Here is a 27,548-nt window from a genome sequence, read left to right as displayed (position 1 = left end):
GAGCGTTCGGTAGTGACGTATCCTTGGCCATCTTGTACCGTGGTCACCACCTGTCGCATGACCAAGCGTTCGTGGCTTGAGCAACTTGAATGTAGCCACTTCAGCGATTACTTAGAAATCGCTACACCACACTGGCGTTGACTAATTTCTCGTCAGCACTGAGAGTAGCCCCTCCAAACGGACAGCACAGTACATCGTCACGTCAATAAGCATGGTCCCCAAAGATCCGATAATTAGTAAATCTTTCATCGCTGCGAATCTTCTCAGAGAGCTTTGAGTGACGATATAAAGTTATGTCGTGGTTTCTTCCGGGAAAGGGACCACAAAGATGGGAAATTAATCGGTCAGGCGTGGTCAACGACTGAAATTTTAGGGCGTTCTTTCTGCGGTGACCACTATGCACTGCTTGTTGACTCATGAGAAGTCGTCCCCATCGATGTTGCTGGGGTGTAGATACCCCGGACAGTTCCATCAACAAAACTCCACACGTTCGAAAAGTGAGCGCCTTTTTGACAACGGCCTCTGCATACTTCTCCAAATGTATGGCTGCATATTTGCGGTAAAATGCGATTCACTCGGTGTACTTTGTGTCCAGGTAGTGTGTACATGAAGATATTTGACTGACCACTATCCCCGAACGTCCGGCAAAAAGTGGACTCATATCCACTCAACGCGTTGGAATTGCTAGTTTGTACAACATCACACACAAGGCTTCAATTCCAGTTGCTGTTGTTCCTTCTGTGGTGCTAACACCCTCGAGCTTAAAAAGCGATAACCAAAGTAATAAGCTGGTCCTTTGAAAAAGCGAAATTGCTGTGTATATTCTTCTAATGTTGGACGGCACGCAGGGAGGCTTTTCAACGTCATCGGGAATGACTGACTCCAAGTACGCTCGGAGTATGGTGGCTTCATTAAAGCGATCAAGCTCAATAGCATGGTAGCAGCGCCGGAAAAGAAAGGCGTTTTTTTGGTGTCGTGGTACGCCTTTCGTGAGGTTCCGAATGTAGTGGGCAAAGTTAGAATCAGAAACTTGTTGGTTCATGATACTTGGAATAGTGTAGCCTTTGCTGGTTGCGAGGGCGTCGTTGGAGTAGAAAGAAGAAGTTTGGTGTGCCATTCGACTGCGTGCCATTTGACTGTCGGTGGGTGATCTCCCCCAATCAGTTTTACAGGACAGAAAATTTTATTTAGATCTTTCACAGAAGCGTAAGATGTAGTCCACAAAGCGTAATTTCCTTTCAAGTTTGCGGGGATCTAGGAACTCACACGGTCGGTTTACCGTATGATTTTCAGCGTTTAGGTCTTGACAAACCGACAAAAGCAGAATTGAGGGTTCTACTAAAGACCTCTAATGACTTGAATTTGTATGTGGGCAATTGTCCTCCCGCTCCTCAAACAGACCCAAATCGGCAAATTTGGACAGAACTCACAATATGCTATCTAAAAAGAATTATGTTCGTGGCATAATTTTCATAGTGTCTCCTGTTCTCCAACAAGGCGCGAAAGTATTATGAAGTTTGTCACGAGTAACAAAGAAAAATCGTGACCTTTGTCCTGGATTATGGGGGGATCATAGTTATCATGGCGTGAGTGTAGTAAACACGACGACTAAAATGTTTTCGTCGGTTGTTACTAACTGTTGTAAATAATAATAATTAGCATGTAAATGTGTTTACTGGCAACCATACTGTAGTTTCTCCATTCTTATTTTTCCATTGGTACATTCCACCGGGAGCATTTGGTTCGGGAAAGTAGACAGGTCCAGATGTTGCTGCTCGATATACATACTAAATACGATTGTAGCGAAGGAAATGTGTCGATACATTACAGCATTTCAGGTAGATTTCTTTAAGCTAGTGAAAAAGCGAGGTCTAACTTGGTAAACGGTATCTAATTTTTTTACTAGACATCAATTATGTGTAAATACATTCACCATTACAGAGGCCGACACCAGCGAGGACGCTTTTTTGTGTAACTATATCAATCTGCAAATTTTTTGATGCGGTTTTCAGGTTGGGCAAAACTTGTGCTAATCCTTATATGTAAGAAACGGCAGGGAAGCTGCATAAACTGCGTCAACAGTTTGAGTTTCAAGCTTGCCTCCTAGACTTTGCACAACTGTAACCAATAATATAGCTCTATTTGCATTATATAGGTTTGTGAAAGCTAATACTGAATATTTGCATTATATAGGTTTGTGAAAGCTAATACTGAATATAGAGGGTTTAGATTTTAAACTTGATTAAAGTAATGAGCAGTCTGAGTTGAATTCTGAGAGAAATACTCGACAAATCTTACTGAAAATGCAAACAAATAGAATCAGCAAAGCAAGACCTTTCGATTGGGGTATTATAATGATAGGGTAAAAAAGCGACTTGGATGCTGTCGACCTCTGTAAACTTGGGTTTATTGTATGGCACTCGACCTCGGAAAGATTCATAGTACCTCTGTTTGTCAGGAAGAGCTGCTATATATGACATATCGCACTTAAGCTATATTGAAGAGATTTTTCACAAACTTCAAGTTAGTTTTTGTCCTACTAGCTGGTTTCAGGGACAAAATTGGCAAAACTCCATCATACTTAAGCGAGTTTTGGTCCTTTTTTCTAGGACAAAAATGTTGGGGTTATTGCACTGGATGCTTCATTTTTAAACTTACCGTGGAGGTAGAACAGTTTGCCCATTGCAAAAATGCAACGTTTTGTCCTTGGAATACGTGAACCGGTCCACATTGATCGCGGTCCAACAACAACGAACGGCTTTGAGTTACCGATATAGTATATGAGGGAGTTGCCAACTAACTGTCGCGAATTCTACGTATTTTCCCGCAGCAACATGTATTCGTTACTACAGCAGGTCAATGCATCGGTCAGGTGTACTTTGTACAATGTGTTGCAATAGTGTGTTCAAATGATCACGTATTTTTCTGTGCATTTGTGGACTATTTGACTAACACGTGAATATCAGACCATACATACAGCTGTAAATGTACCTGAAACATTGTCTGCTCCTGAAAACGAGTACGGTTAATCGAAGTTGTTGCAAGTATTCGGTGCAGATACTGCGGCTGCGAAGTAGGTGCAGGAGATGCTTTGGAGGTCTAATTTAATCTTGAAAAACTTATCTTGTTTTGGCTTAGAAATTAGAACTTCTTCTAACCCCGGCCGGCAAGTTGTGATTTGTTTCGAGGCACTATTCCTTCCCTCCACACTAACTCGCTTGAAATTGGCGCTTAAGCGATCTACAGCTGATGAGGGCATATCATTCCAACACAAGAACTTTGGTATGGCCAAGAAGAAGGTGCACACGGAGTGTACATTAGTATTTTGACGTCAAACCGAAGTAAGAATTTCCAGGAACAATTAATACCACCACTCTTCTCAGGTTAAGCTCCAACAAATTTATTATTTTGTTGTGCTAATATTAATAAAAAAAACTCAGTTCCATGATCCTGAGTACTGAAGTAGTTTTTTGTTCTAGTTGAATGAATGAAGGTACATTTCAGAAAGTGAAAAGAGCTATATGGAGCTTTTTTTTTAATCATGTACGCTACACTCGAAGTTGCGTGTTTTATTTCTTCTGGAAATTGAGAAACCGCATCGCCAAAAGTGTCAAAACTCGGATGAAAAGCACGATTCCGAACATGATGCCGCAGTTTCGCCAGATGTGTTCGTGCCTCATGGCAAAGTTGACTTCCAAGTATTCTTTCACGATGATTCCTTCGGGCAACGATGGTGGCGCGTTCGCCAATTGGTTGCATCCGATGGCGCTGCTGCTTTGACTTGGGCAATCGCCAAACACGATAGTGGCCAGAGCGGACAAAATGTATGTAAACGGGTTGACGTGGTAGATCCATTTGACGCCTGAAGGCAACTCCGCAGCGGGAGGACTGAAGCCCGCGAACAAAAAGGTAAACAGGTTCACCAGCATTCCCAGAATTTCCGCCACCTCCACATTCGGAGTCATGAAAACCACGAGCTCGGCCAGATACTCCTGGAACAGCACACCCAGCGATAGAACGAGGTAGAAAGTGAAGAAAGATTCAGCACCAGTGAAGCCGACAACTGGGTAAAAGACCGCCATGAAGAGCAAACAACCTGCGAAAGTGTACGGGATCTCAATAAGACTTGAACCGAAGAAATACCAGAATGCGTTATACGTTTGAGCCGCGCGTTCGCGATAGAATGCCGAGCGTTCCTTCGCTACGACTGGTACGAAGCCATTGAACGCGATAATCCCGATGAATCCCAGCGTGGAAAAAACCATTCCCAATCCAGAGTTGATGCCAGCGTACGTGTTGTAGTCCGTGTCAAGGTACGTGATGCCAGTGAGAAGACCCAGCCCAGTCCACACAATGAAGCGCGTCAAATTGTACGACAGTGTTCTCCAATACATGTTCGCGAATCGTAGAAGCAAGAATTTCATCTGTGTGAGCTCCGTAGCAGCACGTTTGTCGTCGTATACAAGCGGTGGCATCGATGGTGACGGTCGAGACACACCTTCACGATCCAGGTTTGACTGCAAACGCTCGTGCAGTGCACTGGAGTTGAAAATACTCACAAAGTCCGTCTTGTCACCGTTCGAGTTGCCGACACCGGCACCGATCACGTCCAACATCCACGACGCCGGATTGTAGTTGTCCCGTAATTTATCCACTCCTTCAATCGATTCAAAATACTGGATCATCTCTCTTGCATTCTCGCCCAGTTCACCGGCAAAAACCGTCTCACCTCCACGTTTGAGCAGCAGCATGCTGTCAAAGACTTGGAAAACTTCAGCTGAAGGCTGGTGGATTGTACAAATCACTGTTCGACCTGTGTCTGCCACCTTGCGGACTCCGTCCATGATCAATTTCGCAGACCGAGCATCAAGACCACTTGTGGGTTCATCGAGGAAAAGCACACTAGGCTGCGCTGCTAGTTCCACGCCGATCGTCAATCTCTTCATCTGCTCCATCGAACTACCACGAATGATCTGATCAGCGATCGAAGTGAGACCCAGGAGATCCAAACAAGTGTCCACCGTGTTGTACTTATAACTGTCCGGCACATCAGCACCCTGGCGTAAGAATGCACTAAACGTCAACGCTTCACGGATCGTAGACGACTCGGAGTGGATGTCCATTTGCTCACAGTATCCAGTCGAGCGACGAATTGCGAGATCGGTAGCTAGGTGTCCGTTTAGCAGAATCTGTCCCTGAACCTTGCCACCGGTTTTTCGACCAGCTATCACGTCCATCAGCGTTGTTTTACCTGCACCCGAAGACCCCATGAGTGCAGTAATAGTACCAGGAAGAGCATATCCGCTAATACCCTTGAGTAGATCGATGGTCTCTTTTGGGTTGGCTGGGTCAGGAACAGTGTACCACAAGTCCTTGAACGCCACCGTCACTGGGATAAACTGTTCACTAACTGCAGCCACGGGTACCACAACTTCTTCGTCTTTTTCCTGGCTGCGTGGCGTCTGAGCGAGTGAATAATTATCCGATTTCGAGTTCTCAGGAATGATTTCGATGTCTAGTGCCACGTTCTCAGGTTTTTCATATCGATAATACTCCAGCGCAACGAATGCACAGAACAGGAAGAAGATGTAGGAAGCCGCCATGAAGACCATACCATACCAAAGCCAATATCTCTCCCGTGGTACCTCGTACGTGCTTAGCGCGTACTCGCCCATTTTCATCCCGTATCTAGCACAGTAGTCGATACCATCGTACACACAAGTATCAAAACGGGATTCCGTGTACTGGTTGACTGCGATAGCTCGGACTCCCCAGCCCACAGGATTAATCCAGTAGAGCCAAATGAGATAATCCGGAATCTGGTTTTTCGTGATGGTAAATCCAGCAAACAGGATGAACAACTCGACAATCACACCGGAGACAGGATTCGCCACATTGACGTTCGGAGAAAAACTCGACAGGAGGAAGAAGAAGGCGCCTACTGTGATGTTGATCAAACACAACATCACCACGAAGAGGATAAAGCTTCCCGCCGAGCTGACAAAGCCACACATCCAGTACACGATGGAGCTGAATACGATCGTCTCCAGTATGATTGGAGGTATCTGACTGGCGGAGAAGGATAGCACGTATGACGCGGTCCGGAAGAAATTGGCACGGCGTTGCTTGTAAAACACCTCACGGGCGGCTATGATCATCGGGATCTGCGCAGCCAAAGCCAGTGACAAGCAAAGTGTAGCCTCAAAGATGATGCCCATTACCAACTGCGGATTCGCGGGGTCGAACTGGTAAAACACGCAGCCATACAGCAACGCCATAATAGTATTCATTGCCAGTCGCCCGATGAGACCCGACATCTCTCGACGCATCATTGTCAGTTGTCGGTTCATGAGCAGAGCAGTGCTAGCCCAAAAGCTCTGGTAGAACTCTGGCTGATCACCGACACGAGCTTTCTCATGGTGAACAAGACTGGAGCGAACGGAGTCTTCCACGTCTTTTAGGACGTGTGCGAAGGCAGACGAGCGCTCGAAGGCAACAGCAAACTCGCGAGCAGTACGAGGAACATCACTTCTCACTTCATATTGCCACTGCTCATTGGTCCCGAGATCCATCAAGAAGTCAGCGACGTCACGTTGAGGTGGGCGCTTGAAGCCAAGACCTTCAAAGTATCCCAACGCTTCCTCACAAGGACCATGGTACATGACGCGACCTCCGTTCAGAATCATCACGTTGTCAAACAGCGCGAAGAGTTCCGGTGACGGCTGCAATAACGAGATGACCACAGTCTTGCGGAACTTCTTGGCGATACTGCGCTGCATTGTGATGATATCGAAGGTCGCTGCACTGTCCAGACCAGTGCTGATCTCGTCCATCATCTTCACATACGCGTTGCCGAACTCCATCTCGCCAGTCGTCACTCGCTTGCGCTCGCCACCGGACACACCACGCAGCATTTCATCTCCCACAACGGTGTTCTGGCAGTTTTCCAGTCCGAGTTGTTGGATCACGAGGTCTGGATAGTGCTGGTACATGGCTCGAATCACCTTCAATGCCTCTGCGTTTTCCTCCGGAGTGCCATGCACGAACTGTTTCTCCCAGTACTCGGCCAGATCTCCACCACAGCAAGCGTGTGCGAATTTAAGCGTCTCCTTCGCAGTCAGCAAGGCGTAGTGTTCATCCCGTTGGGGAACATACGACACCAACTGTGGCAGGTGCTTGCGTACCTCGGCAATGGGAGTTCCGTTGTACGTCACCTCACCCTCAATGGTGATGTTCTTGTCCGCTGGGAACCGTCCGCTGAGGAGCTTCATCAAGGCCGACTTTCCCGATCCGGGTTGCCCCAGTACAAGTGTAATTGTACCGGGCTTGAAAACTCCGCTCACATTCGTCAAGATCTCCTTCCTCACTGTATGTTTACTAGCGATCACACCACGAACTGCTTTCATCACCTCGTTCGGGAGAGTAGGCAGAGCCGTCTTCAATTCGTTCTTGTCATTCACCGCGATGTCGGCCGAGATCGAAACCTCTTTGAAGCACACTTCCATTTGCGGGAGTGTCCTGCCTAAAGCCTTTTCCATTCGAGAAGTCACATGGTCGTGTAGCTGCAGTGGTCCCCGAGTCATCAACGTCTTGGCATCGTCGTACTCGATCACCGGGACAAGTGGTTCGCCCTTGTCGCCTGGATGCATACTCCCCCTCTTGAATTGCGCTATAGCAGTGGTGGAGGTTGTCCGTCGGTCAGCGCCAATTGAGAAGTGAGTTCGAGCATAAGCTACAGTCGAATTTAGTCACTACTGATTATTGGACTCACTTGCATCGCAGACTGCGTCCATGATCACATTTGATTACGACTAGTAGCCGAATTCGTACTTTGTGTTGATGATGGGACGCACTTGAAATCGATCAGTCGAAGATTACAGCCCGAGATGGCCACCGTGACATTCATTCACGCCGTGAATCACGGTGGTGCCACACTACAGGGAATTCACTAATTCAACTGCAAGTGCCGATTGTCGAGATGCTATTGTCATAGGGACCAATTTCTCCTCGGTCATGTGATCGTTCATCAAGCGGTTCAGGTCACTGGGTATTAACATTTTTAGCGACTGACTTGCCGTTGTCCCTGGAAAAGACGCCAATGTATTGCGACATCGAGCACTATATCGAGCGTTCCTTGGCCGTCAGTGATGGCGAGAGGAAGACACTTCTCGAATTTTACTAATGAAAAAGTGCCCCAGTTCCAGCAATTAATTTTTGCGGTGGTAGACCTTGTGTTCACATTTCGAGTGAGTGCCTGTTGTCGCTGTTTATTGCTCAGCTACCTGCTGCATTTGCTGCGCCATCCACAGGATTTAGTCAGTAATAGACTAAAATGTAACCATTTCTTCTTCTCAACCTGTCGTAGTGAGATAATCAGCTGCTGTCGTTGTGCTAAGATCTTCCTCTTCTTGTTGAAAGCGCCATTTGATTTCTCCACCTCTTTTTGCCACTGCTCGTGGGTTCGTTGGCGTTCCTCCTCGTTCCGCATTTGTTCAAGCTCATCTTGTTCTGGTGTTCTTTGAGCCTCTTCCTACATGTTTCGAAATATACCGGTCAGTATCTACGCTGTTAGAGCGTTGCTGACGACACTAATCTCATGACTGTGCAGTGTGGTTGTAGCGATAGAGACACCAACTCACACTCGCCTGTATCTCGGCAGCGATGGCAGCAAATAGCCGTCGCTTGCGACGCTTCTGCAGGTTCTTGCGTTTGGTCCGTGCTGGTCCCATTTAGCGAAACCTGATGTTAGGAATATTCTATCTATAATAAGAAAATACTATGCTAAATCATAGGCTCGAGCCGTTGACAACTGCCAGTCCAAAGTTGAAGCGAACTGCATTCTCATTCCGCATTGGCCGCGCGGACGGCTGGAGAGCCTAAGGGCGTCGCTACACCCCTCTATTCTTCATCTCCATTCGTCTGTATAACCTCGTCGATATATACCGCACACTACAAGTTTACTCTCTCTCTCTCTCTCTTCTCCACTCCATTCTACCTGGAGCCGTGCTCTTGTCGCCGCTGGACGCCGCCTAAAACTGGAGTAACCGCTCAGCGAACACTGTATTGAGATCAGACTGGTAGAAGAGAGGCTACAAAATGTTTGAGAAGGTAGTGGAGTCGGTGCTGGAGGAGTATGTAAGCGAGTGGGTGGAAGGGCTCGATTCGGAGAAGATGAAGGTCGCGTTGTTCGCCGGGAAGGTCGAATTCCGAGACTTGAGGATGCGTGGCGCCGCGTTGGACAAGTTTCAGCTGCCCATGAAGATGAAATCGGGCAGCGTAGGTAAGTTGAGCATCAAGGTACCGTGGAAGAAGCTCACGTCACAGGCCGTGAAGATCAAGATCGAAGATGTGTTTCTAGTTGTGGAGCCCACGGATCAGGATGAAGCTGGTAAGAATGAAGAAGATGATGACTCGTACTTGCTTCGCACACGTTGGGCAAAGCAACAGGAGGTGCGAATGCTGGAGCTGCTGGAGAAGGTGAAGAATGATGGTAATTCTTCAAGTGCAAGTGAACATGAAGGAGACCCTGGAGCTGGAGATCCAGATCCGACAGCATCTTGGAGCTACCGCAAGAAGATATTGAACACGATCATGGACAACGTCTCGTTCGAATTCACAAACATCCATATCCGGTACGAGGATTCAAAGCACTTGGCGTCATCGATTCCTTTGGCGCTTGGACTTACGATTGACTCGATTATGATTTCGACAACGAATGCTAATGGGCAAGAAGAGTTCGTGGATCGAGCCCAGGCTCGCACTGCATTTGTGCACCGACGTTTGGAGATGGTGCAAGCTAGTGTGTATGGCGATCACATCGAATCATCTGGAGTGAAAGTCGGGATGGGTCCGATGACCTCGGGATCGAATATCATTCATCCTTTCAGTACTCGAATCAACCTGGCAAGAAACCACGACGAGCGGTCAGCAGCTACGATCCCTAAATTGCGATGCTCGGCGGAGATTAGCGCTATTAGAGCGTGTTTAACTCCAGAGCAAAGTACCTTTCTGATAGGTATTGCAGACTTCGTGTCTGCTCACGAAATGTACTTGAAGCGTCTGCATTTCCAGCGGAAGCGACCTACTGTTCCTGTTCGTTCGAACGCGAGACTTTGGTGGCAATACGCTTTGCGCGGTGTGATGGAACTGCATCCAAGCGCAGCTACTCTCAAGATCATAACGACAAGTAGAGGAAGCGGAAGTCCACCGCGTAAGGCAAGTATTGCTACTCGTCGATGTAATTGGAATCTTTTTGCGACACTGTGGTTTGCTCGGAAAGAGTATATTCATTTGCACAAGAACATGCTGCGTGCGGCAAAGAAGAAAAAGCTCGTTATTGAGAGTTTGATGGCAGATCGGAATCGACTTAACGAGCTGGAGGACAGTTTGGAAGTTCCGACGATTGTCTTCTTCCGGTTGTGTGCCGCGAAAGAGATTGAACTTGAAGGCCAAGGCAGCGATTCTCCACGAAAATTGTCACAGTGGAAATCGAAGTGGTCATCTGGACGAACATCAAGTGGTAGTTTGAATAGCGGTGCGTCAAGCGGGCGCGATAATTTTCTTGAGAAGATAGAGCTCTATCTAGCTGTGAATGACCGAATGCACGCAAATTCGGATGGTCGAACCTCTAGTTTTCACGAAGAACGGAATGTGGAGGCATTGCTCATGGCTTTGGATTTAGTCGTGATTAGTTTTGAGGTTGTTCTTGTGGAGGAGTATAAGGTCGGAGACAAGTCAGACACACGAGATTTTTTGAGGTTTGAACTCAACGAGTTTGTCGTGACTGTGCTGCAGAGAACTAGCTCTTGCACCGTAGCATTGCGGATCACGTCCGTCCAGATTCTTGATTTCCGTCAAACTTATGAGGTGGAACACCTAGAGAAGAAAGAACCGCAAGCGCTTCTCTCTATGATCGACACGATCGCTCCTAATGGCCAAGTTGCGACGCGCAAGAATCCCTTCGTAGAAATGAACATCGAGTCGTCCGAGAACAAGTTCCAGCTTGATTGCAAGTTTGAGAGGTTCCGCTACATCCACAACCTATACGCAACATCAAAGCTACGCGCATATTTTATTCCGAGAACGGAGGAGGTTGCGGCTCCAGCTTTTGTAAAGAAGGAAGCACCCTCTCCACCGAAGCTGACGCGGACACCAGCTGCGCTTCCTGCACAGTTGCTACGTAAGAAATCCCTCGAGAATGCGTTTGGAGCTCCTGAAAGCACAAAACAGCGTCGAAGTAGTAGCGTACGGGCTCGAGCCGTTCCAACAAGAGAAATCTTGTTTTCAATCAAATTACCGGAAATTGACGTTTTCGTTCATACAACGGATGCGTCTGCAGAAGTTGAAGCTAGACTGATCGGAACACATTTCCAAAATGGAGCAGCACACAACACGTTTGAACTATCGATTGAAGGGGCAGAAACCTACTTCCTAGAGCCACAAACGTCGGCGAGTTCAGATGACGAGCAAAAAGAAAGCGATAGTGACGCTGGGGATCGGAAGCGCTCTACTTTGATGCAAAGTACGAGCCTGGTATTTTACGGGCAAAAGATGGTGGAAGGATATCTGGTACCGAAGTGGCAGATGAAGTGTACGTCACCTCCTATCCAGTTTTCAATGTCTAGCGAACAATATCAACAACTTCTGCTGGCGTCGGCAGAATGGCAAGGTCCAAGTCAGCAAATAGAAACTACGAAAGCCGGCAAAGCTGCTCTGTTTGTGGCTGAAGACGAGCGTCTCAATGTTGGCATTTCTATTCCACAAATACTGATTGATTTCAATGGTGAAGGACCAATCCAGGAAGCGTTAAGCGCAGCATCAACCGAATCGGAGGATATCACGGGTTTTGAGCTGGATATACGAGACTTAAACGTTATGGCAAGGTTTTCATCGGTTGCCCAAGCCGCTGCTGTAGACATGAGTGCAGTGTCACTCGTGAAATGCGTAAAGCAGAAGCTACCGGACAATGAGGCCGGTGCTGCTAGCTTGGATGCAGCTGCAGAGGAGTCTGAAGTCGTAAATTCATCGATTCCCACACCACTGCCAACCGCTACAGACACAGTATCTTCAGCGTATGACCCGTGTACTGGAATTCGCATTTGCAAGCTGCTTGAGCTGCGTGGAAAAACTAGTTTCATGATATCTAGTTCCGAACCACTGATGGGCGAAGTCAACATTGAGCAAGCTGCGTTGTACTGGGATCACGAGCTGCTCGTTGCTCTCGTTCGTTATCACTCCAAGTCTCAGATCGGCAAACAGAATAAAGGTGTTCCCCTGAAATCAGCTGAAACTGCGCCGATACACGTGGCTCGCTTTGCTTGTCAAGTTCGAGTCCAGCGATGGTTCGCGTTTTGCATGCCGAAAGCTTGTAGGCTGGATCACATTTCGTTTGCACTTCGTGGAACTGATCTCCTCATGGATATTTCAACGCTTGAAACCGAGTACATACGTGTTAAGCTCGATAGTTCAGGCGAGATTCAACTGATATCATCTCGTCTGAAGAAAGTCAAGTCTGAAAACGATACCGAGGGTGAAGTAGTGCCAAATGATGTTTTTTCAGAGGAAACACACGTCCTTCTCCGAGCACAAGCTCCTGTTAGAGTTATACTCGAGTCTGCTGGTTTTAACTCATTGAAACACCGTGGCGGAGCTGCAGCCCACTACAGAATCGAAGGAGAAGAGGTGCAAGTGAATTATCTGCACTCATACTGGTCTCCGTTCCTGAATCACATAACGAAAGAAATCGCTGGCTTTTCACGGTGGACGGACTTGCTGAGGGTGCCAGCTGGAATGCAAACGCTTAACGAACGATTGAATCTCGAGTTAGAGATAGCTCATGTGAGCTTGTTACTACCAACGTGTGAGACCGAAGGCAAGCATAAAACACCCTCAGACCATATCGAACTCGACATTCGAGGTATTTCATCATCATCGCGAGCCTATCCAGAAAACACGGCATTGGAACAGCTCGGTGTTCAAATCAAGAATGTACAGATACTTGCGGTGATGACCGGACCTAAGAGACCGAATCAAACGAGCACCGATGAGGAAGCGAATAAGGACGAAGCTTCAGTGCGTCACTACCCTCTTGGGCAATTTAGTGATGTTTTTATCGAGCATGTGGCCGTTCCGTTTACATCACCCGGTAATGAAGAAACCAAAGACGGTGAAGCATGCGAGAACGAGTCTTCGGTGATCGACATCACGACCGTTTTGGAAGAAATGGAGAAAATGTGCAGTCACGTAATGGTTTATTTGTCGTCTCGAAGCAACTGGTTCAGCTCCACCCAAGAAGAAAACAGTGCTGCAACAAAGGCTAGATTGGCATTTAATCCTTACCAGTTCGAGCTCCTGACACGAATTCTCAACAATAATTTTGCGATTCTTCCACCCCCTGTAATTCGCAATTCTACCGACGCAGATGAAGTGAAAGTGACGGATATGACATTCGATCTTGGAGTTCTACAGCTAGATCTTCTTGATCCCCTTGACTCTACTATTGACAATACCGATTGCGACCAACCGTCAAGTGGCACGACAATTGCTCGAATTTGCCTTGAACGAGTCCAGATAGCGGTGGATGGCTTCGCATCTCTACGATCTCAAGTCCGTGCATCCTCATCTAAAGGTGCACTGTGGAAGGTTGACTATAGCGAAGATGAATCACCTGACGACGATGTAAAATCTGAAGTGCGCACACTATCTGGCAGTATATTTTCGTCGTCAGTCGACGATATTTCGAAGCAAGGTATCGACGTAGTCGTGGATCGACGTGCTCCTTCGTCAGATGTTGCTGTTCCTCCTAAAGATATTCGCATCCATTTGGATGTGTGCGAGCTATTACCCGAAATCGTCGAGTTTGGACAAAGACTCCGATACTTCGCCTCCATTGAATCCGAGCTATCGGAGAAAATCGAACGCGCTGATGCCTCTTTGGACGTTTCCATTACGACTGGGATTGTGTACTATTTGGCTGCGGAATGCGTTCCCAACCACATGGATGAGTATGGTATTGAAGACGAAATATCTCGTCGACTGTATCCCCATGAAGCAACATTGAAAATGATTGCGAGTGGATGTATCGTTGGACGGTATCACAGTGACGATCCTGAGAATTCTAAGACACAAGTTTACGGTCGTAATATGTCAGTGAAAGTGAGCTCTGAATGGCCACCAGATCCAGCAGCCTTGGTCACAGAAGCTCCAGCCAGTCCAACAGATTCGCCGACTAGAAATGACGCATCAGGTGGAGCTATGGAATCTCAGACTAAATATGAGCGCACTGTGTGTGATGACTTTACATTCGATGTCGAGTTGGTCACTGCAGAAGATGCTGAAGCAACGATGGCCATCAACTTGACTCATTTCCACGCCGTCATCTGTACTGTTGATCTATTTCTTTTTACTCAAGCCAAAAACGTGCTAGGAACGGATGACGACGTCAGTGAAGACAATACTAAAAGAGAAAAGACCGAAGAGGCTGGAAGCTCTGTAGAAGGAGAAGTAGAAGCTGAATCGGATCCTAAACATGTGGAATCCCAGTCAAGATCGCTGGCTCCACCAGAGATTGAATTTCGGGAAGACAGTATCAGTATGGTTCAGTTATTACTCGAAGATACAAGCATCACGCTTCTTAGACAAAGTGGACCGCATTTGTCTCCGATAGCGCGTCTTTATACCTTCCGCGCTATGTGCAAGGTGACCTACGAGGTAGGAGAACGAGTTGACGGAGTTGTCCCAACATTAACGGAGGTAGCAGTGGAATTCCCCGATGAAAGTTTGAACGAGCCAAATGCAGACGATGGAGTCAGTATTTGGGGATTTAACACAGCGCTAGGTTCGTGGGAACCGATCGTGGAGCCTTGGATGTTTGATCTTATGGGCTCTTTAACTCGCGATGAAACAGGAGAGGTGACTGCAAACCTGGATTTCACTGGGAAGGAAGGCCACCCGCTCAATGTCAACGTGTCCCCGGCGATGATTGACTCGCTGTGTCTGACGGCAAAAGCTTATGATGGAGCTTTACATAGCGCACATGCTCCTTATGTATCGCCATCGAACGTCATTTCATCCGACTGCTACTTGGTAAACGATACAGGAGCTCCAATTACCTACTGGGTTACGCACGACATCGGAAATGCATCGAGAGGGTTTACCTACGCGTCTAGACGAAAACCCAAGCGCGAATTGCTGTCGAACCGAGCGAAAATCGCTCTTGAGTTGTTGACATCCATTTCTCCGTCTTTGCGTGCTGAACAAACGGTTTCTTTCTGCTGGGACGACAACGAGTGGCATCCGTTAACTGACATTCCGATTCGCAATACTGGCAAGTACATTTACGGCGTTCGTCCTCGACGTATTGGTGGAGACAGCGAACAAGACAGCAATGCGCAGGAGAATTCGCACACTCCCGACGCTGTGACTTCACCAATCCCACGACCACAACTTCTACATATCCTTCTCGACGTCTCTGCAGCGTCTGGATGCCGAACATTCACGATATCGTCATTAGTTCGTCTATTCAACGAAACGAACATAGCAATCGATTGTGGTGTTCTTGAAGCCGATGGGAAAACCATTACGGAGATTGGTACAATTGAGCCTAAAGGCGCGTGCAGCGTTCCATTCCGCTTTGTTCAGCAGATTTGGTCTGTTCGAATGTTCATGAAGCCGCATCATTACCACTCGCCTGCCCAGTTAAGAAGTAATTCCAAACTCTCAGCTGAGCCTCCGTCGGCTGACCGAGTACATCGATGGAGCAACGAGTTATTTATTAGCGAGAAAGAAAGCAGCACACTACACACCGCGTCGTGCTCACTTGTTCTCGATGACTTCGCCTGCAAGTGCCAGAAGATGTTTGACGGATCGATGCCATTCCACCCGAGCCAAATCTGCAAGGCCAACGGAAGTTTCTTCCACGCACACAGTCGTGTCTTCACTTCTTCAAATGCGACCAGTCTACAGTATGCTCAATTGAAGCTGATGTCTCCGCTAACGCTGGTTAACAACTGCGGTGTACCGATTATTGCCGTGCTGTTCACACTTAAAAAGGTTCGACGTACGGCTGGGGCATGCGAAGAAGCTCATCTGGTATCGTCGCAGGTCATCCCTCCACGTGGTCGAGTAGATACACTGTCGTCTGCGCTCCAGGACGAGACCTATTGCTCGATATCAATGACAGGCTCCAGTTGGAGTCGTCTATTTCGTATTCCTAGCATCCTGGACTCGCCTGAAGAAACAGCAAAAACTGCAACACCCGCTGCTGCTTTGAAGGCGATTTCAGCGTTACCTTTGAAGCCTGGGAGTGACAACAAGAACGTGGTGTTGTCTCTGTTGGATTTCCAGTCACGGACAGCTACGTTGCATGTATCATTTGACAGCAAGGAGATCCATGAACGGAATGCTGGACACTTCATAATCGTGCAACCACGCTTCTTGCTTCGAAACGCAACATCGCTTCCTCTTATTTTCTCACCTCAAGTGAAGTTGATCGAGAAGATCCCTGGTACGAAGTCGATGATGGCGCGGTTTGCCAAGTCTCCATTCTCACCATCCAGAAAGAAGCAGACGGAGGAATGTTGCGGATCAGCTGAGATGGAAGCTATTCATGCGAAGCTCAATGCCCTTCAAGACCAAAAGGTATCAGAAGATGCCATAGATGAGGACGAGCTGCAAGCACACTATTATTCTGAGGTTAGCGCGATCATGGTACAGCTGGAAGGTAACACGTTGCAGTCGTCTAGTGCCCAGGATATCAGTCTGGAAGTTGGAGCCAACACTTCGCTCCGTGTCTACAACGAGGCCACCAAACGTTATCATGATCTTGTTGCTCTCTTTAAACAAGTGGGAGGATCAAGATCAATGGAGGTGACGTTTGTCGAGCGGTATCTAGTGCTCAACCAAACGGATCATGTGCTTTTAGCGTCTGCAGTATCCGACATCGCTACTAAGAAAGGAGCTGGTGACGACAAGAAAATCCTTGCTGCTCCACCGCGATCCACATCCGAGTTCAGTTGGTGGATGCATTCTTCCGTTCCGTCGGACACTTGCGTTCGATTGAAAGTACAAAGTTCCAGTAATGAAGACAAGCAAGGCGAAGACTATCAATGGAGTGGTAAGTTCTCGCTTCACGACGTCAGTGAGACAGCATTGAAGATCAGTACTCCTGATGCTTCTCGGATTTGCGTTTTACGTGTCCAAGTTCGCGTGGAGGCAGCCGTACAAGTTTGTGTAGTGGTGACTAGCGAAGACGTTGCCGAGTTTCCGCTGTATCGGATCATTAACTCGTGTGCACGAGAAACTATTTGGTTCAAACAGATTTTCGATGGCGTCAAGAAAGACGCGTCGGCTTTCCAACGTGGCGTGATGCAGAGCTTAGCACCAGGTGAAAGCGTGTGTTTCGGTTGGGATGAAGCTTTTTTCTTAGGTATCCCCAACCGTGAGATCAGCGTCTGGTATGCGCCAAAGGATGGTACAACATCTTCAGATTATCACAGTACAATTCTTCTCGATCAACCTGGAGAATCGCAACAAATCGAAATACCATCCAAAGCTGCGCTTCCGAAGGCACCAAGTCGGGTGTATGTGCGCTGGCATCTCCAAGGAGTTACCAAAACGATGGTAGCGCAAGATGTGCCGCTCAATCGGAAGGAACGAGCTGGTAAACAGACTCGAGAACTGATAGCAGCACACGGAGAAACGGAGAGATCCACTACACCAGGCTTCACCTCTGAGGTGGTCGCTCACTTCCGCTTGCCACATTTTGGCGTCTCATTGGTGACCAGTACACCGGATGAACTTCTCCTCTTCTCCGGTCAAGATGTGGATATTGCGTATGCCAACATCAACAATGATCATGATCAATGTGAAGTGAAAATCGGATGCTTCCAGCTCGACAATCAGTTAAGTGATGCAATTTATCCTGTAGTTATCGCACCGATCTTGAAGAAAGGTAGTGGATGTGCTGGGTTCCGAGACGAAGGCACATCATCATCGCCTGACAAGCAGAAAAGTACCGAAGTCCGATCCGCACATGGCACCGAGCCAACAAACGGAGACGATGACAATGGCGACAAACTCGATGCGAAATCTGGCTCACGAGCTCCTGTCATTCGGCCACATTTTTTCCACCTATCGATGCTCCGACTGAGCTATGACGACAACATGGACTACATCAAGTACTTTTCTGCTATGATGCAGCCCGCTAGGATCCAGGTCGACGAAGCTTTCTTACTTGCACTTGCATCGTTTGTCACGGATTGTTCAGCTACTTTGGAGAGGAATTATCCACCCGAGCGACGACGTCTTACCAGTGAAGCATCAAAAGTGCATTCCAAGTCCTCTGACAAAAGATTCAATGCTAACTCGGAGAGGAGAATTTACATTGAAACGCTGCAGCTTCATCCCGTTAAGATCCAGCTCAGTGTCACGATACTAAACCATTATGGAGAAACCGAGGAATCCGCAACAGGGCTGGCTTCACTGGTTAAACTCCCACTTGCAGTAACAAAAGCTCTGCTGAGCTCGACATTCTCCCAGATCGACAGTGCGACGCTGTATCTGAATGCGCTCCACCTCAACCACGCGTTCGCGTCTGGAGCATTCTTGATGTCGACGGTGCAGCAACACTACATGCTGCAAGGAATGCGTCAGATTTACTCTTTGATCGGCGCTGCAGACATCCTGGGTAACCCTGTGGGTCTAGTGACGAACCTTGGCGTAGGAGTGAAGGATTTCTTCTATGAACCCGCTGCAGGACTCGTCACCTCACCACAGGAGTTCGTATTGGGTTTATCTCGTGGCACAACCAGTCTGTTCACTCACTCGCTGTATGGAGCTTTCAACGCCGCTAGCAAAGTTACAGGCACTTTGTCGGAGGGTATCGCAACTTTGTCATTGGATCGTAAATATCTTGCCGAACGACGAGCTCAAGGACCACGAAAGCAAGTAGCCACGCACATTGGCACAGGACTTATTCACGGCACGAAGCAGCTTGGTAAGGGCATATTCGCCGGTGTCACGGGTGTCATTACTGCTCCAGCTCAAGGAGCAATACAAGGTGGTCTTCCAGGATTTATCGAGGGAGTTGGTAAGGGATTGATCGGTGTAGCAGTCAAACCTGCAGCCGGTGTACTCGACCTAGCAGCCACGACAGCAGCAGGTATCACTGCAACAACTTCAGCATTAGACCGTCGTACTGGATTGGGCAAAGAAGTTTATCGTCGACGTGAACCTCGACTCCTCCGTGTGACAAGCGATCAACGCGTTCGAGTGTATACTCCTGCAGACGCATTGGTATCTCGCTTACTGCTGACGTTGCCGATGAAATTCAAGCTGCAGCTTCCCAACGAGCTGTATGATACGCATATCTTCCTACCTGGTGCTCGTATTCTGGTGGCCACCTCGCTGCGTCTTCTTCTACTTGAATTCGCGTCCGAAGGAACTCTTGCAACGCTGACAACGGCAATCATGTCATCGACATCTATTCCACCGCCTTTGGTAGTCTGGAGTCACCCCTTGTCGAAGCTGGTAGGCGCTCAGCGTACACCAACAGGTATTGCCGTGCATATAGGCTCGAGTGCCTTTGATGCCGAGCTTATGGGCTCTAATGCTTCCGAAAAAGCGAAGGACGACGTTGCAACTTCGATGCTCTCGGATCTGGAGGAATTAGGAGCGTCAGGTATTGATCGAGTGCAAGAGTTCCTCACAGACTTGGTCGTGAGGCACCAGCGAGCTACTGCTACGAGCTATGGCACCGAGTAAACCAACTGGACTAGACAATATATGAGCTGTGAAAATCTTTCATATGACAATCTTCGAGTCACTGACGCATTTAGTGTGGTTATGGAGTTATAAACAATACATAGGAAAGAGAAGGAGCCACACGATGCACAACTCGTCGGTCGAAAAAGGAAATGCAGCCAAGTCCCTACTTTTGCGCTGGAGGAACGTAGCCATGCTTAGAAGCGTACGACTGAGCCATCTATTCGTTATAACAATATTAGTCGAACAGTACATCGGCTCAATATGATGTAGTTAAGGTCGTACCTTGGCCATGAATTCCGGGTGTTCCTCGGCCTCATGGAGTACGAATGCACCTGCCTTGGCCGCGATACCTTCATGTTGACGCAGAAGTGTCTCCGTCTCCTCGGCAGCAGGACGGTACGTAACGGTGGGGTCCATGTCCATATCGAGCGTTCCCTCACGGAACTGCGGGTGGAAGAGCATGATGAGCAGACTCAGGAAGGCGTTACCACACATGAGGAAGCCCACAAAGTAAGGCAGCGAGCCTTCCATGCCGAAATCCATGAAGCCCACGATAAAAATGAAGGCAGTTCGTCCACGGTATGTGAACAAGAAGCCGAATTGCTGGCGGATCCATGGCTCCATGTGCTTGAAGCGGCACTCGAATGCCAACAGCAAGAGAGCAAATATGCTAAATTAAAAATCATATCAAGGATTAGAAATCATAAGGATATGATGAATATGATTAACTCACATGGCGTATACAGAGATGAGGAAGCACGTGATGTCCAGCACTACGAGGTTGAAGAGCCCCATAAAGCCCGCGAGGGCCTGCAGCACCGCCAGCACCACGTTGGCATAACGCAGGTAGCGCATGAGCGTGGCAGCCTCCATCATCTTCATCCTTTAGAAACGCCATATCACTATCAGCTAATGTTTTGATTATCCAATCTCATTTCTAAATGATACCCACTTTTGCCAGTATGTAGCAGGCGCCGACAAGTTCGAGAGCGACGTGAAGCCGCTGACGGTGCCGATCTCCTGCTGGCGGATGCTGCCAGGGTTACCGGCGTTACCCGTCGCGGCCTGCTGCGGGTTCAGCGGAGCGCGCAGAAGTCGCTCTTGCGCGTCGTTCTCGCTCGAGCCGAACATGGGGAAGGTGCTGGATTGTGGGTCGACTTTTGCTATAGTGAAGCCATCGGGGAAAACCGGGCCATGTGTAATTTCGGAAACCTTCAACCTTCGAAAGCTAAAATGTGGCAAAACGGCAATGCAAAAAGTGGGAAGTTTTTGCCAATCACACATGAAACAAAAGACCAAAGCTTCACAACCGACACTACTTTTGAGTGTTCAATTCAAAAGGATATACGCACACTTGACCTAAGTTCCGCTGTTCTCTTTGCTCTACATGCAGTTCCCGATGGCCCTGCTTAATGAACGACGTCAAAAACCGCCCACCTCATTTACTTACTTTTCCACCGTGATAGCTTTTCAATCCTGCCCACCGATTTTACTTCTGAATAACCCGTGTTGCGCGATACGTAAAGTCCTCAAAGTACTCTCGTTCGCGATCCACCGAGTCGAGCATGCGCCACTCGGGTGTGTCCACCGGCACTTGATTGATAAAGTCGTCGTCCAGGTATTTGGCATCGGCGTCGTCGATCACATCAGGCACCCACTCCGGTTCAACCTTCTTCTGTTGCAGAGCTTCCCAGTCGATTCCCTCAAAGAACGGATGTTTCATAATAGAGAACGGCACCGCCTCATTGGCTCCCAGTCGCTTGGATGGATCGCGCTCAATCAACCCGGCAAGCAGCGACTGAACATCCTCCGGCAACTCTGGCGGGATGTACAGGAATCCCTCGGCGATATTGCGGTACATAATGGCCTTGTTATCATCCTTGAACGGCGTGCGTCCCACGTACATCTCAAAGATGAGGATACCCAGACTCCACCAGTCACAAGTGTTGTCATACGTAGCAGGGGGTTCCCCTTTCTTCGGGTTGGCAGCAGCGAGCACCTCAGGCGAGATATATTCCGGTGAACCGGCCAGAGAGTGTGCCTTTTTGTCGTTCTCATCGCGCGCGTAGGTTGATAAACCAAAGTCCACCAGGACGATGTGGCCATCCTTCTGAATGAGAATATTCTCGGGCTTGAGGTCGCGGTAGATAATATCTAGACTGTGCAAATGTGCCAGACCCGCCACCAATTCAGCTGCATACAACTTGATGCGTCCAGGTGTGAGTTTCAGCTCGTCGTTCTGGTTCAACATGAAGTGATGACGCAAATCGCCGCCATTATAAAACTCCATACCCATGTACACCTTATCTTCATTCTGGAACGCAAACAGCAGCGACGCCACGAACGGATGACGCACTTCACGCAACATATCGCGCTCGATCTTGGCATTGCGACGCATGTTCTCGTCCATGCCAATCTTCGTGATGATCTTAATGGCGTACACATTTCCATCCGGCCCACGTGCAGACAACACACGGCCGTACGTTCCAGTGCCCAACACCTTGAGTAGCTCAAAGTCGTCAATCTTTAGCGTCGACTTGGATTTGCCTCTATTCGAGTCACCGGCGGGTGGCGGGGCGGTGGCTCCAGACCCTCCGGCAACACGTGACGCGCCCAGTCCGTTCTCCTCTTCATTGCTCACCGATGTAGCCATCATGGAGCGAGTCAGCACTTCTTCTTCCGTGTCTTCCACCTCTTCTGCTTCACCCGAAAGAATCATATCACGCTGTCGAATTGCCTCCTTTTGCACAGCTGCGTCCAAGTGGTTAACCATAAACCGGTAATATTTCCACGTGCTGTTGGTAAATCTCCGATCTCCGGACACGTGCATCATCACCCCATTACGGATAAGTGCCGTGCCCAGTAACAAGGCCTCTTCGGCCGTGGAACACGTGATGCCGCCCTGCATCGGGCGGTTCAATCCGTGACACAACATCCACTCGACCGCCTCTTTGCCGGTAATGACATTCGGGTGGGGTTTTAGATACAAACTGCGGTCTTTGCCAGGCAATTCCTGTCTCATTTGCTCCGCGGCCGTCCACAGTTGCCACAAACTGGGCTCGCGCACAATGCGACTGGAAATTCGCACTTTGCCTTGCACCCGCTTCATTTTGCTACTAGGACGAAGCTGCAGGTCGTACCACGCCACCCGCTCTTCACCGCTCGTGTTCATGTCTTCGAGACTGAGCAACAGTCGCCCCAGATCCTCATTCTCAACGCGCCCTTTATCTTTGCACTTGACAAGCACGTACTTGGCGTTCATCAGGTTCGTTTGGATGCCAAATGTGTACTCCTCCGAGGCAGCGGCGGCGCCAATACCCAATGGCTGGTGCGACTCGACGCTGCTTTCGAGCGAGCGCAGTACCGCGGCCTTGAGTGGACTCCAGACCGGATTTGCATTACGCATGGGCGGTGTGCGCTGCTTTTCGCCCTTGATTTCGCGCTTATTCTCGTCTAGCAACACCAACGTGCAGTAGGAATTGCGGGCACGGCCGGATTCAGCGGGGAGCAGATCCCACGCCTCGATGGGCGTCACCTTGAGCAAGAATCGTCGCTTGGCTTTGATACGCATTTTGCCATTCGAGTGCTGACTCTGACTCGTGGTGCCTGAAGTGGCAAAGAGGTTAGGACACGTTTTCACTTAAAGTGACAGAGGAGAGCGCGGGTGATGACGTACGCGAAGACGGTCTCCGACTGGACATGGCGAGGAGAGTCTTCTTGGTCGCGAGGAGAGGAAAGAGGCTGTGGCGACAGGAGCTGCAAGCCTTGCGAGCGGGTCGTGCGGTTGTGGGGGTCGGCGCTGTTCCTCCCCGCTTTACAAAGTCTGGTTTTGGGCTCGGAAAAAAGTGCGGGAGGGGAGTTGCAGACGGGTAAACCTGTCATATCTGAATTTAACGGTTAGTGTACACCACATCATAGATACGTTTGCTGGTTTTGATAAGTCAGTCGTAATAGAAACCCAATACCCCGCTATTTTCGTCATGGCTACTAAAACCTGGTTTCGTTGCAGCCCCTTGATTGACGCCGTGATGGGGTCACATACAGAATCAGCACCGCCGGCACTCAAACGGTTGAGCTCTGGTGCAGCAAGCGTATAGATGAAGAAGGCAAGGATATCCAATACTAGTACTATTTTATCTGCTTTGAGCACTTGCTTCTGCGTGTGAATGAACCTCCGCGAAAGAGTCAGGTAATGGGGTAGGGCAAATAATAAGGATTCCCGACACGAAACACCGAAAAATACCACTTATTAATACAGCGGAGAACACTATACCATTGTCCATGACAGTATTCTCTCTGCATCAACCATCCCTGTTACACGCAGCTCCAAGCATTGTACTGCAGTCCCCATTCACAGTTCTGCAGCCAAAAGGTGCAATTTCCAAACACAGAAAGTGATGTCACTAAAACGGGGTTCTTAATTTGCCCACTCCGATGACGTACCTCATCCGTCAGTCCGATAACCGCCCGCCACCAGCACCCCCTTGGCTATCATGACGTCGGTCGTGACCCTCAACGGCATCGATGTGTCCGCGCTGGACGAGCGCGAGTACGAGACCTTCACTCTTTGCAACTCTCTGCAAGTTCTGGTCATCTCAGACCCCAAGACGGAGAAATCCGCTGCCGCAATGGACGTGCACGTGGGCCATCAGAGCGATCCGGAGGAGCTCCCGGGGCTTGCACACTTCCTGGAGCACATGCTGTTCCTCGGCACAGCCAAATATCCGGATGAGAACAGCTATAAGAAGTTCCTGAGCTCTCACAGTGGCCGTAGCAACGCATCGACGTCTCAAATGCACACCAATTTCTACTTCGACGTGCTAAGTGACCACTTGCACGAAGCTCTGGACCGTTTCTCGCAGTTCTTCATCGCCCCGCTATTCACTCCTGGAGCCACACAACGAGAAATGAACGCCGTCAACTCGGAGAACGCCAAGAACCTGCAAAACGACCACCGACGACTGTATCAACTGCAGAAATCTCTGTCAAATCCCGATCACCCGTTCCACAAGTTCGGCACAGGCAATCTAAAGACTCTGGGAACTATTCCAAGCGAAAAAGGGATCGACGTACGAGCAGCATTGCTGGATTTCCATGCCACATACTACTCAGCCAGTATCATGAAGCTCGTGATCTGTGGCAAGGAGAGTTTATCAACTTTGAAAGGCTGGGCAGAGGAGTTATTCTCCGAGATTAAGAACACAGGCCGGAGCTTCCCAACGTTCGGAGATGCAGTGCCATTTGACGAGTCGAGGCTCGCTCGTGTGGTGCACGTAGCTCCAGTCAAAGACCTTCGCGTCATAGACGTATCATGGCCACTACCGTCGCTGCATTGGGACTTTTTAACGAAACCCACGAAGATCTTGTCCCATTTAATGGGTCACGAAGGTCCTGGCTCGATTTTAAGCTACTTGAAGGCTCAGAAATGGGCGAACGGACTCTCTGCTGGCCTGTTCCGTGACAACGAGGACTGGGGGTTATTCTGCGTCAAAGTCGACGTGACGGATACCGGTATTGAGCATGTAAATGACGTCGTGGAAGCCGTGTATCAATACATCCAGACTTTGCAACGTGAGGCTCCGTTTGAGCCCTGGATCTTCCACGAGACACAAGACTTGGCGCTGCAAAACTTCCGCTTCAAGAGCAAGGAGAGTCCCATCAACTACGCAAGCCACTTGGCGAACGTCATGCATCGCTATCCGCCCAAGTACATTTTGTCCGGTGGCTACATCCTGTACGAATACGACGGCGATAAAGTCCAAAAGATTCTGGACTTACTCACCCCTCAACGAATGCGTCTCACAGTGGTAAGTAAGACGTTTGAAGGCAAGACACAGAATGTGGAGAAGTGGTACCAGACTCCGTACTCGGAAGGCTCTATTGACCCTGAATTACTGCAGCGCTGGACGTCACCGCAGCCCAACCCGGCACTGAAGCTCCCTCATCGCAACGAGTTCATCTGCAGTGACTTCCGTATCGTGACACCCTCTCGCTCAGCTGAAGACGCGGCTGTATCTCCTCCGATACTGCTGCAACATGACGAGCAATGTCGTCTCTGGTACAAGCCGGACACTCAGTTCCGCAAACCCAAGATGCTGATGCACTTCCTGTTCTACTCGCCGTCGCTGTCTTCCACTCCGTACCACGCAGTCCTCACGAGTTTATTCGTACGCTATCTCAAAGACAAGCTCACTGAGGTATCTTACGATGCAGAACTCGCTGGAATGGAATACGAGATCGGCTTCAATTCCCGCGCGTTGGAGCTGCATGTTGGCGGATATTCCCACAAACTGCCCACGTTATTATGTAAGGTCCTCCAACAAATGTTAGAGATGACAAAAACCGAGTACAAGTACGAAGACGCTGTCTTTGAGCGCGTCAAGGACCGTACTAAACGCATGTACGAGAACTTCTTTCTAGAAGAGCCTTACCAGCACGCTGTTCACGTCTGTAGCCAGCTGTTGGAGGTCTCGAAATGGAGCGTGGACGACAAGATCCGTGCCATCGAGCACCTCAGTTTATCCGACCTAGCGTCTCACAGTCAGTTCATCTTCCAGCAGGTGTTCGTAGAGGGATTCTTGTATGGAAATCTACAGCAAAACGCAGCTCCACCTTTGATGCAACAAGTGCTGAACTACTTTAACTTCGGGAAAAGTGGAGGCACTTTCCCACTATTTGCCAGTCAAGTGACCAAGCCGCGTGTTGTCCAACTCGCCGACTCCAGCGAGTATCGTTTCCAACGTCGTGAATGGAACGAAGCCAACCTCAACTCGGCCATCTGCACTCTGTACCAGTTAGACTGCGAGACTGAAGGTACTACGATGGCTCTGCGTGCTCGTCTCGAGCTGTTTGCGCACATTTTCAAGGAACCGTGTTTTAATCAGCTTCGTACTCAAGAACAGCTCGGTTACCTCGTGTTCTCCGGTATTTTACGCACTGAGGGCGTCGATTACTTCCGTATCCTGATTCAATCCGACGTGGCATCTCCACAACTGCTGGACCAGCGTATCGAGTTGTTTGTGGCTCGATTCCGATCGATTATTGCGGAAATGCCGTTAGAAACGTGGCAGAAGCAGGTGAATGCAGTGGTCAAGGCCTTACTGGAGAAGCCCAAGCACGAGCTGGAGGAATCCATGCGTGCGTGGCGGGAGATTGCCAACGAGACGTTCGTGTTCGACCGTAGACAGCTCGTGGCCGCTGTAGTGTCGACTCTACAGCCTCGTGACCTCGTGGCGTTCTTCGACTCGTTCATCGCTGTCAATGGCGAGCGGAGGAGTAAACTCAGTATCTGTCTGTATGGAGCAAAGCACCCGTTCCCCGAGCTTGTAGCGGACGAGAGCTCGAGTTCTACTGTCAGGTCCACGGGTCTGACTGCAGCGATGCTCCTGCAGCAACAAGTGGAGAACGAGAGGGTGAATGTGGTCAAGGTGATCGACGATGTTGCTGCGTTTAAGCAGCAGATGCCGCTGTTCCCGGAGCGAGCCACCAGCAAACCCACTACCGCTAGACTTTAGACTCTACATGTAGACTTGACGCTAGCTGCGTAAATATACGCGCTCATAATGAAGAAGAGAAGACAAATGCAAGTTGAAGAGCTCTTTAGCGTTTTGATGATGTCATGGACTACCATCTGGTGCGATGTCTCACAAGCGCTGTATCCACAGTAGCACCTTTTCTATTACGATACTTCAGCTCAAAACCACCATACGTTACCAAAGGTTATTTCAAAATACTTGTCAGTTTTAAGTGTAACGGTTCTTTTTGAAATCCGATCCAACAGGGTA

At 48.9% G+C, this 27,548-nt stretch overlaps 6 protein-coding genes across 8 annotated transcripts; 2 read left to right on the top strand and 4 right to left on the bottom strand.

Moving 5' to 3' along the window:
• Positions 1 to 3,476: 3,476 nt before the first annotated feature.
• On the bottom strand, positions 3,477 to 7,649 carry PPTG_06157 (hypothetical protein; the record flags this gene model as incomplete). The annotated part of the gene is made up of 1 exon (XM_008900048.1): positions 3,477 to 7,649. One exon carries the CDS (start codon positions 7,647 to 7,649, stop codon positions 3,570 to 3,572), a length of 4,080 nt encoding a protein of 1,359 aa, XP_008898296.1. The 3' UTR covers positions 3,477 to 3,569.
• A 618-nt stretch (positions 7,650 to 8,267) lies between these two features.
• PPTG_06156 (hypothetical protein) lies at positions 8,268 to 8,729 on the bottom strand (the record flags this gene model as incomplete). Its single annotated transcript, XM_008900047.1, has 3 exons — positions 8,268 to 8,294; positions 8,357 to 8,530; positions 8,640 to 8,729. The coding sequence occupies 3 exons, from the start codon at positions 8,727 to 8,729 to the stop codon at positions 8,268 to 8,270; spliced, it is 291 nt and encodes a 96-aa protein (XP_008898295.1).
• A 75-nt stretch (positions 8,730 to 8,804) lies between these two features.
• PPTG_06155 (hypothetical protein) lies at positions 8,805 to 19,826 on the top strand. The gene has a single exon (XM_008900046.1). The coding sequence runs from the start codon at positions 9,097 to 9,099 to the stop codon at positions 19,759 to 19,761; it is 10,665 nt and encodes a 3,554-aa protein (XP_008898294.1). The 5' UTR covers positions 8,805 to 9,096; the 3' UTR covers positions 19,762 to 19,826.
• Positions 19,753 to 20,976, bottom strand: PPTG_06154. 2 transcript variants are annotated; one of them, XM_008900045.1, is made up of 4 exons: positions 20,717 to 20,976; positions 20,498 to 20,647; positions 20,047 to 20,434; positions 19,753 to 19,981 (listed from the first exon to the last, which is right to left on the bottom strand). In XM_008900045.1, exons 1-4 carry the CDS (start codon positions 20,893 to 20,895, stop codon positions 19,928 to 19,930), a joined length of 771 nt encoding a protein of 256 aa, XP_008898293.1. In that variant the 5' UTR covers positions 20,896 to 20,976; the 3' UTR covers positions 19,753 to 19,927. The 2 variants fall into 2 exon arrangements, with proteins under 2 accessions (XP_008898293.1, XP_008898292.1); XM_008900044.1 differs by having other exon boundaries at positions 20,498 to 20,976.
• Positions 20,977 to 21,060: 84 nt separating this feature from the next.
• PPTG_06153 (AGC/RSK/RSKP90 protein kinase) lies at positions 21,061 to 23,624 on the bottom strand. The gene is made up of 2 exons (XM_008900043.1): positions 23,441 to 23,624; positions 21,061 to 23,370 (listed from the first exon to the last, which is right to left on the bottom strand). Exons 1-2 carry the CDS (start codon positions 23,463 to 23,465, stop codon positions 21,254 to 21,256), a joined length of 2,142 nt encoding a protein of 713 aa, XP_008898291.1. The 5' UTR covers positions 23,466 to 23,624; the 3' UTR covers positions 21,061 to 21,253.
• A 597-nt stretch (positions 23,625 to 24,221) lies between these two features.
• On the top strand, positions 24,222 to 27,362 carry PPTG_06152. Of its 2 annotated transcripts, XM_008900041.1 has the most exons (2): positions 24,222 to 26,577; positions 26,667 to 27,362. In XM_008900041.1, exons 1-2 carry the CDS (start codon positions 24,258 to 24,260, stop codon positions 26,702 to 26,704), a joined length of 2,358 nt encoding a protein of 785 aa, XP_008898289.1. In that variant the 5' UTR covers positions 24,222 to 24,257; the 3' UTR covers positions 26,705 to 27,362. The 2 variants fall into 2 exon arrangements, with proteins under 2 accessions (XP_008898289.1, XP_008898290.1); XM_008900042.1 differs by having other exon boundaries at positions 24,222 to 27,362.
• The last annotated feature ends 186 nt before the right edge of the window (positions 27,363 to 27,548 follow it).

Source organism: Phytophthora parasitica (genome assembly GCF_000247585.1).
Source record: "Phytophthora parasitica INRA-310 unplaced genomic scaffold supercont2.9, whole genome shotgun sequence".
NCBI lineage: Eukaryota > Oomycota > Peronosporomycetes > Peronosporales > Peronosporaceae > Phytophthora > Phytophthora nicotianae.
This window is presented reverse-complemented; position numbering and strand designations above follow the sequence as displayed.